Source organism: Calidris pugnax, unplaced genomic scaffold (assembly GCF_001431845.1).
Source record: "Calidris pugnax isolate Ruff unplaced genomic scaffold, ASM143184v1 scaffold518, whole genome shotgun sequence".
NCBI lineage: Eukaryota > Metazoa > Chordata > Aves > Charadriiformes > Scolopacidae > Calidris > Calidris pugnax.
Genome location: NW_015091362.1, coordinates 274,338 through 287,708, shown reverse-complemented (window position 1 = coordinate 287,708; position 13,371 = coordinate 274,338). Strand labels below are relative to the sequence as shown.

Sequence of the window (13,371 nt, the reverse complement as noted above, 5' to 3'; positions counted from 1 at the left end):
AATGAAAGGTGCATGTTTTCAACAGCCTTCTGTCCCGATAGTTGAATTTTTAAAATAAAAAATTGAGTGCATATTTGCATTGTTGGTCTCTGCAGAGACAGCTCGGTGATCTTTCTATATTTTTTATATATAATGTATATTAAAATGTATTCTATACAATTTTATTATAGTTTTATATATAACATGTTTTATGTATCTTTATATTTTGTTTATATATTCTATAGCATATGTAAAAATCTGTATATTTTTAAAAATGAAAATTGAAAACTGACGAGCAGGACTTGATTTAAAGATGCTTTCTGCATGTGCTTTGGGACACTGGCATGGCAGTAGGTGATTAAGACAGGATGGTTTTGTTGCATGGGGAACAGTATGTGTTTCTTCAGTTGTAAATACTTCATTAGATTCTTTGTTTATTTTAGTTATCACTGTATATTGAGACAGTGTTACATACTGTGTGTAGTATGTACTGGACACTTAGTATCTTGTTCCTGAGATGTCATAGTCAGAGGGAACCTTTCATTGCGTTTGCAAGTATTAGAATTGCAATTTTCCAGGTGCCTCATCTTGTATTTGCTTTGAATTTCACCTGCTATTTTACTAGCCAACACTGTAAACTTCTGTAGTTCTTTGTGTACAGTCCTTGCATCTTGACGCTAGTTAATTTTGCTGTCAGAAAACTTTAATCTTCCTCATCGCCTTTTTTTTTACATCAGTTATGAATATAAGGAAGGACACAGGCCAAGGCATAGAACGCTGCTTTGTCTCTGGTGGTAAAAAAGGACCAGTTACCAGTGTTCAGATTTCAGCCAGTTATGTGTCCATGAGAACATGTCCCTTGCTATTCTATAGCTCAAGCCATGAGATGTGAACTTTTGTTGTAGCCATCCAAATATTTTCAGCAAATGATTTTGTAACGAGCAACACTTGTGAGTCATATCTGTGGCTTTGTGAGTATTGGCCTCTCCTGTAATAGATTTGTTGAAGCTTTGCTGTGTAGTTTTACAGTATTGTTATTGTTCATTTGATGAATGAGAGATCATGATACATTTTACTTATGAAAGCTGTTGGCAATTCAAAGCTTCGGAAAAGGATTTCTTGCAATTTCCCAGATGAGTTCATTCTTTATGTGCTCAGAACTTAATTAAAAGTTTTGCAGAGAGCATCAGAAATGCATTTATTATCTCCTTAAATATGTGTACATTTTCCAATGGCACTCTTAGTAGTCCTCTTGGCAGTTTTGTACACATGGAATATATTGTGTGTATATACTGATTCAGAACACTTTCTACCATTATAATACAAACATAAGTAGACATTTATAGATGGAGAAAATATCATTCCTGTAGCGAACATGATCTTATTCCAATGCTGTTTATTAGAATAATCTTCTACATTTATTTCTGAGCTCATGTTACCAGCAGTACTTTATTGTAATTGATGGTACATCACAGTTTTATTGAGGTCTTGGAGATGTTTATCAGAGTGCTGCTGCTTTTAAGGTGGTTCCTCTTGTGTTTTAGGATTGTTTAAAAGAGGTACTGGAGATTGTGGAGCTGGGCATTTCAGGAAGTAAATCCAAAAACAGTGAACAAGAGGTCAAGTACAAAGGAGATAAGGAGCCTAACCCTGCATCCATGAGAGTGAAGGATGCTGCTGAAGCTACACTAACGTGGTACGTAATTTGTCAGAGCATGTTTACTGTTTAGCATTGCCTTATCTGAGAGTGTTTTTATTAGGAGTTCCCAGCTGGTGAGATCTCTGATGTAGCAAGAGCATTTGAAAAGTCAACCAGAAGCTCCCTCTGTTTTGCCCTTTGGGCAAGGTTGTCCCATGCTCTGCCTTAGCTGTTTCCCCCTTCCCATTGCAGGTGTTCAGCAGGAAAAAAGATCCCTGTGGTTGCTGTCTTGCCCTCCTGTCTGCTCTTTTCCTCAGAGAGCAAAACCCAAGCCCTCCTGCAACCCCTGTGTTCTGTTCTCAGCCAGTCCACTCTGCAGGCAGCAGTTCCCTCTGTCTCCCACTTGACCTGATCCTGTCTTCCCATTCCCCCGCTCCTTCTCAGCCTGACAAGATGTGCCATCCCCACACTAATTTGGGAACTGATAGACACTGTCTCATGTGCAATGCAGCAGGGAATGGCAGGTGCAGCAGACATGAGCTGTGCAGGATGCCCACAGCATTAGGCTTGCTTAATATGTTTGAGAGGTTGTGCTGGAAATGCAGTAACAGATAATGTGTGGGTTGGGGAGGGGGAAGCACAGAGAGGAAAATTGAGATTTGCTCCAGAGATGTTGAAAAGCACTGTTTTACTAGATGAACGGCATGATGGGCAGACAGTACAGATTGAGGATAAATATGTTTTGCAAAAGGCAATGGTTGCTTTCTTTTTTCCTCTGCTTTGCTATGAAACTATTATAAACTTTACTGTTAGCAAAACTAACTCTAATTTCCAAGGTAAAAACAACTAGTCACTGGAACTTGTGGACAAACCTTTATTGTTGCCTAAAAGTGCCTCTTCATCTAGAGAAATGAAACTATCTGCCCCCAGAGTGAAGTGGAAAATTGTATGGGGAGGACTTCAGTAAACTTACTTTTGGTCTGGGCGGTGGTATTAAGAAAAAAGTCCTGAGTTAGATCATATGATGTTCAGTTTGACACTGAACAACTCTCATTATTGGTTCCTACCATAGAAATTTTCAATTTCTAGTAGCGTTAGATAGATCCTGTACAACTTCAGCTGATTTAAATTGGTACTTCTAGGAATCTCCCAAGCCCATGTCTTCAAGGAGGCAGACACTGTTAGACCACAGCTGGAGACCTTCTCACAAGGAAGGCTACCATCTATGGTAGTTATGCTGGGTCTGTCTCAAAGGGTTTTAACTTCATGCAATCTGTACTTGAAGAAAGCAAAGACAATCATAACTAGCGCATCTACCATTTCTGCCTCGCTTGTTGATATAAGAGTGGCCTATGGATGACTATCTCCAGTCATCCATAATCTTCTTATAAAAATGAATGTTAAAAAAAGCTATGGAAGGGTACAGATTTTTGTGCTTCAAAGGCATATCTTAATACCTTTATAACCTAGGTTATAAAGAAACTAATTCTCTAGGCAGAGTACCCTTCTTTTTAGATTTTCATGTATGTTTTTCTGAAGTTACTGGTTCTGTTTTAAAACAAGCTGATGGGAGAGGGCAGGTGTGCCCTGATAGGGTAACTGCTGTGTCAAGATACAAATAAAGAACATGAGTGAAGGTCTGTGCTTGGGTGGAATAGTTTGTCTTAATGGGTCATAACTCTTAACCTTTTTCTCGCAGTATTATGCAGTTACTTGGAGCCTTTCCTTCTCCCAGTGGCCCTGCTTCTCCTTGTAGCTTGGTGAATGAAACCACATTAATTAAATATTCTCGTCTACCTACCATAAACAAGCATAGCTTCCGTTACTTCGTTTTGGATAATAGTGTCATCCTGGCGATGTTGGAGCAGCCTCTAGGGAATGAACAGAGTAAGTTCATATTTCCCATTTCCTCCTTCCTCTGGTTAAAACTTTCTGTATGGAGCTGCAAAGCAAAGGCACTTCATCAAGTGTCTCTCTCACATTTCAGGGGTTTTTCTGTTCTGTAGGGGTGTGATTGAGCAGAGTGTTCTGGGATGAACCAGTGGGAATAATTTTAATGCCACTGATAGTCAAACATGTACAAGCCCATCCAGATTGTTCACGCAGTTGTCTTTCACCCAGTTAGATCAGATACTTGCAGCTGGCTGCCATCTGAATTACTGCTGAGGGACAAAAGCAATAACATTACTTTGACAACATCCTCATTCATAAAAGAATGAAAATACCTTGATAGGCTTGACAGGGACAAGTGCTCAGCAAAGGGTTGATGTGACACCTTTTTTGCTTGCAGTTGCTTTTGTTTACTTTAGTGTTACTAGATGTTTCTATGGGTGCCTTCAGCTCAACTGTTTTTAGCTGCATAGGAGCTCTTACAACTTTCCCATGTACTATCCTGTTCTATCAATGACACCTACTATAAAGGAGATCTAGCACAGGGTACTAGCTTTCACAGCTTAATCTGATTTGTTTCAGCCTCTTACGCTTTGACCAATAAGAATTTATATTAAAAAAATCTAGTATTAAATTACATGATGCTTTGAAGTGAATAACTGATCTCCATGTAAGTCTTCATGAAGCATGGTGTTACCTAATAGAATAGATGAAAATTCTGTTATATGCTACCTCAGTTTAAGACTAATGTATGGTAGATCTGCTGTTCTGCCACAGTATGTTTTCCTCATCTATAGACAGGATGGAGTCCAGGTACTAGTCTTGAAAACAGAGGTTGCACAGAACTTCATGAACTGGCCAAGAGGCGTTTTTATTTTGAGTTATGGTCGAGAGTGCTCCAACCTAGTTGAGAAGCACTAAGTAGATGTTACAGAAAGTGTTGGTGCTGAGAGCCTCTGATACATATCCACCCACAGTCCGTGTTTGAGCAAGTGTGTTCCTGGCTAGAATGGATTATAGCACGCTCAAATGGCTGAGCAATTTGCATCCTTACTCTGCCTCTGCTACATGTATTACTGAGGAATCCTGTAAAGCTATTAGAATCTCAAATTAGATTATCTTTTCTTGCTGTGCATAAGTTGCTTACAAATTCCCTTTGAATTACGAGATTAATTGCAGCAATGCACTAGTATATCAGCTCACTTCTGAGGCAGATTACTGAAGTGGATGATTGTGGGGAGCTGGTTTATCTATATGTGTATTCATGTAGCTGTGCTGCTGCACCCTCTACTTCCAATGAAATACTGGGGAAGGAATAGATATTTGCTAGTTATCTGATGGTATCGATTTGTGCTTTACGTGCGTGAAAGATAAATATAAATAATTTTTAAAAGAAAACCTGCAGAGGTATGATGACCCTGCTTCTAAGATGGCTGGTATCAGTGGCCTTTTAAGTCTGAAAGGAAGACTGAAATCCCTGCAATGTTGAAACCATCATTGTGCAAGTTGGAAGGCACCTCAGGAGTCCGCAGTCTAACCTCCTGCTCTAAACAAGGTTGAAACGCAATTCAGACCAGGACAATGCAACCTGACATTGTCCAAGTAGGTCTTGGAAACCTATGAGGACAACTTCTGTGTCGCTATTCCTTGTGGTGAAAAATTTTCCATGACGTGAAATCAGCATCTTCTCCTGTCTTGTTTTGACCATTATCTCTTGTCTTTCCATTGTTGTTACTGCTGCTGTTTGTGTGGGACCATTAGAGAAGGTCATGGAATATCATGAAAACTGTGTCTCATATGGTCATGTACCTTACCTAAACAGGCAGTGGCTTGGACAATCTTTTTTCATTTTCATGGAGATAACTTGGATAGAAACAGTGATCTGCCTGAATTTGGATGAAAGTTACTTTTCGTGATGAAAACGAGTTGGCAGCTACAAAGTAGACTAGTGCTTCTCTCCTGCAGAGAGGAGGATTCCTTGCTCCTCACCGGGAATTGTCTTCAGGGTCAGGGAGAAGTTAACCTTGAAAACAAAACCTCTGTCACCTTGCCTATGTTTCTCTTTGGTTAAATTATTACACAGTGAACTGTTTTTAATTTATGCTGATGTATTGTTCTCTTAATCCATGTGCTTTGCAGATGACTCTTTCCCCTCTGTCACGGTTTTGATCCGTGGGACATCTGGAAGATTTGCATGGGCCCAGCAACTCTGTCTTTTACCAAGAGGAGCTAAAGCAAATCAAAAGGTCTCTATCAAAGCCCGTAAAGAAATCTTTAACTTAGAGAAGTTCAGCAGAAATTCCACTAATGTGAAACTGCCCCGCAGAGCTGATGATTATACATTAAGGCTGAGCCACGGGGCCTTTAGCTGTAGGTAATGTGACACATCTCTGGTGACTCTTTACGACTTGTGATTAATATTACATACAGGCTGTGAAAGTGCTGTTGCCTTCTAGACTCATTTAAGGGGAGGGGGGTTGTTTTGTTTGGTTTTTTTCTGAACATTTTCTGAGGTGATGGGGCAATGGACAGTGTATGTAGTGTGTAGGCATGAGTGTTTCGATGTCAGGCAAAGCCTGCGCAACAGAGGGAGCGAAGTCTGGAGGTATGGAAAGAGATGCTGCAGAGAGAGCAACTATTCAAGCTACAAAGCCCTGTTTTGCAAAGATGACTGTGCACCTGCTGTGGAAAAAAATATCTAGATGAACTCTGGAATGACTCTGGAGAGGCATAGTGGAGGAGAAATATGCCGACCTCATTTTACAATAAAATCTCTTACTGCAGTTGTCTAGTGGAGCATGTCCTTCTGTTATCAGAATTTCTGTCTCTGAACTCCAAATCTTCGAACTCTTTACATGCTCCTCGCTAAAGTAAAAGAAAATATAATGCAGCTGAAATGAGGGCCTGTCAGACTTGTCTCTTGTGTTCACATGTAGATGAATCTGGTCTCTTCAAAGCAGCCTTCGGGAAGACCCTTGGCACAATGCCACAGGACCTGCTCTGTCACCAGAGCTGAGTCCTTTTGCTGAATGATGTCAGCCCAGGCATGCTGCCTCCCCCACCAAAGGAGAAGTTGTGTCCTGGCTGATGATCTCCTTACCAGTGTTAAGGGAGCTTTTCCAACTTAAAGGCATTCTGTAACTTTAATGTTAACAGTTTTGCCCTTTTGAAGTGTGATTGGTAGTAAATAAAATTATAAAGCAGCATTTGAGATGTAATTAAAGGTCTTGCTTGCTTGGACCTTATGCACCTGCAAACCTACATCTAGATCTTTTGTTTCTTTCATTGGTAACTTCAAGTTTTAAAGTACATACAGTTTAGAATATAACGTAGTAATAATGTCAAAATTGCACTATGATGCATTTTGGAAGCCCATTTGATGTTCTAGCAGCATAGCTCACTCCTGCCCCATAGTGTTGCTGCTGCTCTTTCCAGGACTTCTCAGCTTGACTTGAGACCATCACAGTCAGCAGGGGAAATGGAGGCCTCTCAGTGTAGCTTTTGCTCAATACAGTTAGAATAGATTCCAGGACTGCAACCACCAAAATGGGCAGAACTGTGTCTCTTAAAATTTACAGCTGCATTTTCAATACAAGTCTATTTAAAATTTCAGTTATTACTGAATGTTTTTTAATGATACCTCTCACTAATGGATGAGTGTGCATCTGGTGGAGAGGGAACATTTTCCACTTAGAGTATTATCTAGCAGTACGATGCCTTGAAAGTAAAAACTATCCTCTTTTTTTTCAGACCTTTGTACCAGAACCTCGACCAGCTCCGAAAAATGATGTTGGATTGAAATATAGTGTGAAGCACCGCCCTTTTCCTGAAGAAGTGGACAAGATCCCATTTGTGAAAGCTGACTTGAGCATTCCTGATTTACATGAAATTGTGAATAAAGAAGTAAGTAACTCTTAGTCTCTGATGTATTTTCCTTGGATGAAGGATTGAAGGATGAAGGATTTTTTTTCCTTGGGTTTTTTGTCTGTCAATGAATCATACACTGATATCTTACTGTAAATAGTTGCATTCTTTAGCTTGACTAATTCATATTAATGGAGTAATAACCTCTGCAAACAAATTAGGTCTGTGCACTTCCTCAGGAAGATGATAATGCCTTGGATGTGTTTTTTGGAAGTCACTGCTCAAGATGTTTTATTACAGCTCCTAATACCCTGGTATTGCTAGGAAGCAATGGCTAGCATTTTGTTGCTTTTGGGGAAATGGAAGAAGCTTTTTTAAGATCTCCTGAGGGAGGAGAGGGGACCGTGTCTCAAAAATATTTTAAAATTTCACAGTGCCAAATGTGTCTTAGTTTCTGCTCACTTAAAAGGGAGAAGGTGTAGCTGATACGGGATCCATAAATCTGCAGCAGCTCTCCCATGCAAGCAGGGTGTTTAGATGTTTGCTGTGTAACATTGCATGGTCTCGTTGGTAGTGCTTTAATAAACAAACATCCTGGTGGTGGAGTTGCAGCTGATGCTGTACCTGGGACCTAAAGCTTTCCTAAAGGATGGGGCTGTTTTCTTAGTGGATCTTGGTGGAATCAGCATTTTGTGCAATGTTTTTCAGCTTGAAGAGCGACACGAGAAGCTGAGGAATGGCATGGCCCAGCAGATAGTTTTTGAGAGTTCCATAGATCAGAAAAGTGAAGAGGAGTGGCGGAAGAAGAGTTTTCCTGATCCGATCACGGAGTGTAAGCCTCCACCGCCAGCACAGGAGTTCCAGACAGCACGCCTGTTTCTCTCCCACTTCGGGTTTCTCTCCCTAGAGGCATTGAAGGTGACCTGATACTTCTTAGTGTTGTGCAAATGCCCTCAGTACCCATACCACCTGGCCTGGCAAAAGAAGAAGACTAGGTTTTGTTAGTGGAAGATCTTCTGTAGAATTCCAACTACTGTTAAGTTGTAGTCTGATCAAATAAAGTGATGGATTACAGTCTTCCAGGATTGAGAGCACAGCTGTGAAAGGCCATGCCTCAAGCTGACCATGCTCTGAATAGGTGACTGTTATCTCTGTTTTTGCAGTGGGTACGTAAGCTATCACATTCACGCGTTTGTACTTCAGATCATTCCCTCAGCTTGAATTAGGTTTTGGGGTGGTACTTTAGGAATTTCTGAAATATGACATCCAGAGATGATTGTTCTGAAGTAGCTTAACCATATATAAAGACGTGGAAGTACCTATACATATAGGTTGTAGAGCTTTCTTTGTAAAGTGAAAATAACAGCAGTTTATAGAGATGATCCTTATACTTAATTTGAAGCTCTCCATATTACCTGTGGATCCTCCCTTTTATTTGTTGCATTTCCTTCCACAAAACCATCAACAAAAGTAGACAATGGAGCTTTTGCAAAAATTATGTCTAAAAGTTTTTAGTATTTTGCATATTATTGGTATATAAGTAAATAAATATGAAACTACATATAAGTATGTAGTTGTGCTATTTTGAAAGTATCTGCTGCTTTTGTTGTGGTAGCTAGGCCTCTTTTTGAGCAAAATGTTATGTCCATTTTGCTGGGAAAATGCCATTTATATTTAATGAGGAGAGTAGAATGCAACAAATTGTCAAACACTTGCCGTTGCTCATTTACAGTAACAGGCTTTTATTGCATCAGAAATTTGTGTATGATTTTGCTCTTAGGAGAAAAGGAGAATTGTGTTCTTATACTTTAATAGATTTATTAAAGCCATAAAGACCTTTTCAGTTAGGAAAGATGTTTTTTTTTAAACTGTCAAACTCTGTCTGTTGGATAGGAACCTGCTAACAGTCGTCTACCTCCTCACCTGATTGCACTTGACTCTACTCTTCCTGGGTTTTTTGATGACCTTGGCTACTTGGATTTACTACCATGTCGTCCTTTTGATACTGTTTTCATTTTCTACATGAAGGCAGGCCAGAAAACAAGTCAGGAGGTAAGTGAAAGTGTAGGGTGCAAACTAGCCTATACTGTCCTGTTTCTAGTGACCCTCAAGACTAATGACTGGAATGGAGTGTCAGAACCAGGGGTTCTTGGCTCTCTGTTTATTTACCTGCCTACCCTTTTCAGCTGTAGGTTGAAGTACATCACCCATATTTAGGATTGTTATAGCATCTTTTATATATATATATAAATTATCTATTGAAATCGTTAATAGTATTTTTGTTATTTATTCTGTCCTTATTGTTCGTATTTGTAGAGTTCAAACATTCATATCAGAAACGTGTTTCATATTTCTTGGCTCAGCTTGCAGGGAGGGTTGCAGTTTGTTCCAGCAGTGTCCAGGTAGTTTGCTTTAATTCTAATGTTAAACACATTAAAGGAGCGAAAATCTTTCTGCAATTAAGAAAGTATTATTGCTTTGTAAGTCTTTGTTACACTATTTACATTCAAATGTGATTAGGTTAATGAGGTTAATTTGTGCAAATCTAAATCATGACTACTTTGGGTTGTGACCTAGAAACTCACTAAGATGGCTTATGGGCTCATTAGAAAAAGTTGTTTCTGTAGTACCTTCTCTTCATTCCATAATACATTATTGTGCATCTCCTCGTGTTGCTGTAAATATACAGTTGACAGAACACTGTAGCACTTTCTACGTCTGCGTGGAATGCACTGATCCTTGAAACCAGCATCATGCTGTTTCAGTTTTCAAGCTGGAAGTTCAGAGTAGCCAGTACACACTCTTTCTCTCTCCAGAGTCAGCTATGAAACAGGATACGTGAGGCTTGTCTTCCACCTGAAATGTGCTCTTGCTGGGTTAGCAGAATGCTTTTTTTCCCCATCTGATGTTTATATGTTCTTAACAGTTTTAGTCAGATGAGATTACTTAGTCCTGCAGAAAAGGCCTTCCTGGCCTTTGGAAACCCAATTAGCATGGGTTTTGCCATGTAGGTTTAATAAAATCTTGTATTTGGGGGATTCTGGACATATTTAGACAAGTATAAAGGCACCACTCGTGCTTCAAGATTCCCAGACAATCTCGCTGTGATTTCTAAGCCTTTCAGGTTGTGCAAAGTCACAGAGGCAGTCATGTTAATAACACACTCGTCTCTGTGGACCTGAGCTGAGCGACATACTGCTCCCATCTTTGGAAAAACCCTTGACTTATTTCTGTCCCATTTTGTTTTCAGTATTAACAATCAAGAAGGTAATCAAAGCCAAGTTGTGACACGGTTTCTGCTTTGAGCAGGGCTGTCTGACTGGTCCTACTTGGCCATTTCTGTGTGTGTGAGTTCATGCCACTTCAGCTCAGGACGACATTCTGATCTGAGGTGACTCACTATCCTTTCAGAAGGAGGGGTGTCAGCTACCTGTTGTCTGATGCTGCACAGCCCAGAACAGTGGCAGCTACCCTGCTTGTTATTGCATTAGGCCCAAATCTTTTTCTGCGGTGGTAGGCTTTTATAGTTGAGAAGTCTTATGGCATTTATTTATACAGGCTAATTAAGCTGCCCATGCACTTTTTATATCATTATACTTCACATCATTAGATGTCCTTTGAAAATATCCCCTTGTCTTTACTTTACTGTAAATTCTTTTTTTTGAATGGGCTCAGATATAAAACCATATAGTTGTAAAAAGCCTGAGCTAGCCTGTTTTCTGAAATTGTCTTCTAAACTGCACTTAAACTGCACATTCTGAAGCATAGCTATGACTTTAATGTGCTCAGTAATGAGAATTGTAATATTTCAATGTAGTTTGTCTAGTCGCTGTTGAGTATTGTACGAGGCATTAGAATGGGGTGCCAGGACCATGTGGATACGAGGAGCCTCCTCTCTGGGAGCTTTCATTCCCCACCGCCTGTCCCTGCAGTTTCTGCTCCACTGATGCCCATGTCCTAGTCTACTGCCCCCGCACAACCCAAAATTTAAGACACTCATTCCACAAAACAAACTCTTATGTGTCCCAGAGAGCATGGATACGTTGTACAGCCTTGTCTGGTCCACAAATCCCAACAGTTCTGGTAGACCAAATCACAAATCATCCACATCTCCCTGTGTGCTGTTCGGTGAAGTTTGCAATTTTCTCTTGGTCACAATGGGATAAAAATTGCCATTGAATGTGGAAAGATCCCAGATCTTTATAAAATAAGGATTAAGGTTTAAAGTGAACAGCACAGTGTGACATTTGATTAAAGAGCATGCTCAATACTGCTGAAAATTGTTTTGCAAAATCTGTTTCATAATTTAATGTGGGATGAGGTCTGCCTTTTAAATTGCTGTATGTCATGTACAGGCGAGTAATGATAAAATACCTTTCTCCTAAAATTTCACCTGAATTCAGTAGTGAAAGTTGTCCAGAAAATTCTCATGTGACATTTGTTGCTAATGCAGATTCTGCACTTAACAGTTCTGGGGTTTATCCCCAATGAATGGATAAATCTCAAAATTGCTGTTTTTAGCAGTTCTGTTGACTATTTTACAAGCTTTGGCAATGACGGCAGACAAAGACAAGTTGATCAAATAGGGTGTTACCAAGCAGGGTGGGAGGATGTTGGGCAACAGGGAGTAGTGTCCATGTAGAAAGTCTGGGGTTCTAGGCTTGCTGAATAGCTGTATTTGGGCAAAACCATGTAGGTGACAAATCATTTTAATTAAAAAAAGCGGGGAGGAAGAGAGCTGCTTTCTGGAGTCTCCTGTACCTACCATGGTGCTGCTGGTTGTTTCAGATCCTGAAGAACATGGAGTCTTCCAGAATTGTTCAGCCACACTTCCTGGAGTTCTTGCTGTCTCTTGGCTGGTCTGTTGATGTGGGGAAGCACCCTGGGTGGACTGGCCATGTCTCAACAAGTTGGTCAATCAATAGCTGCAGTGATGAAGAGGGACCTGAACAAGGTAAGATGTGGTAAATGGTGTGATATTAAATTAGGCTCCTTTAGGAGACAATTATTTTAAAATTTCTTGCCCTTAGATACCCATCTGAGCACTTGCATTTTTTTTTTTCAGATAAATGCTGATGTTTACTAGAAAGGAATATGTAAATACTAGATTAAGCTTCACGTCAAAGAAAGCAAAACTTATGTCTGTATGTTGTTGGGAAGAAGTAGTCTCAGCAAGAATTACCTCTCTGATATATCTTCAGCAGACTTGATGAGTCTTTAATATATTATCCACAACTAGTATTTGGGTGAAATCAGATACAGATTGTGCTGCATATTGGCAAATAGACTTGAAATACTGTGCAATTTTTAGTGTTCTCTAAGTAGATTAACACAAGATGTTCACTAATAAGTTAGCCTTGTAATCATGCTGGGTAGGAAGTAATGAAAACAAACTGCCGTTTGTAGGTCATGGTGGTTGGAGCCCACACACACCTCTTCTGTCCTGCTTAATTAAGCTGCTTTTTTCCACTCAAACAGCTCCTCCTCTGGGCTTGTCATGTACTACCCTCTCCCCATTCTGTCAACCAAAACGATCCGCAGGATAGTGAATTGCTATCCCAGAGTGGCCAGTTGGAGGTCGGCTTAGTTTCTGCCTTGAACAACTTAATCTGATTACCTGGGATTCTGATAGTGTCTGGGTTGGTTACAGTATGGTTCATGGTCACTACTCCAAGGGCCAGACCTTTTCTTGGTGATGTTCAGAGCCTCAGCCTTCTGCTGTGGGCCACACAAAGGCATTGAATGAGCTGATCCAGGCTATTCAACACTGTTGATCTGGTGTTTGTATCCAGTGCAACACCATTCCTGCTGCAGTTCCTCGAACAGTGCTTTTGCTCTCCTTTCCCTTCACTGCTTTAGAAATGCTCTTCACCTGTAACTGTGGCCAACTGAAGGCTTCCAGACTCATTTGTAGAATAAAACTACAAATGATAGAAGGCTTGAAATGTTGAGGAGAGGCTGAGAGAACAAGTCAAGAGAGGTTACAAAATGGCCAGGTC

At 40.2% G+C, this 13,371-nt stretch overlaps 1 protein-coding gene across 4 annotated transcripts in view; it reads left to right on the top strand.

Annotated features, from left to right (window-relative positions):
• The window catches only part of RALGAPB (Ral GTPase activating protein, beta subunit (non-catalytic)), a 65,629-nt gene that overhangs the window by 40,167 nt on the left and 12,091 nt on the right, over nucleotides 1–13,371 (top strand). For all 4 annotated transcript variants that reach the window (XM_014961185.1, XM_014961184.1, XM_014961183.1 and 1 more), the window contains 7 exons: nucleotides 1,524–1,675; nucleotides 3,318–3,505; nucleotides 5,648–5,754; nucleotides 7,259–7,411; nucleotides 8,081–8,290; nucleotides 9,266–9,424; nucleotides 12,161–12,326. In XM_014961185.1, the coding sequence (XP_014816671.1) occupies nucleotides 1,524–1,675; nucleotides 3,318–3,505; nucleotides 5,648–5,754; nucleotides 7,259–7,411; nucleotides 8,081–8,290; nucleotides 9,266–9,424; nucleotides 12,161–12,326 (1,135 nt within the window). The remainder of the gene's footprint in view (nucleotides 1–1,523; nucleotides 1,676–3,317; nucleotides 3,506–5,647; nucleotides 5,755–7,258; nucleotides 7,412–8,080; nucleotides 8,291–9,265; nucleotides 9,425–12,160; nucleotides 12,327–13,371) is intronic.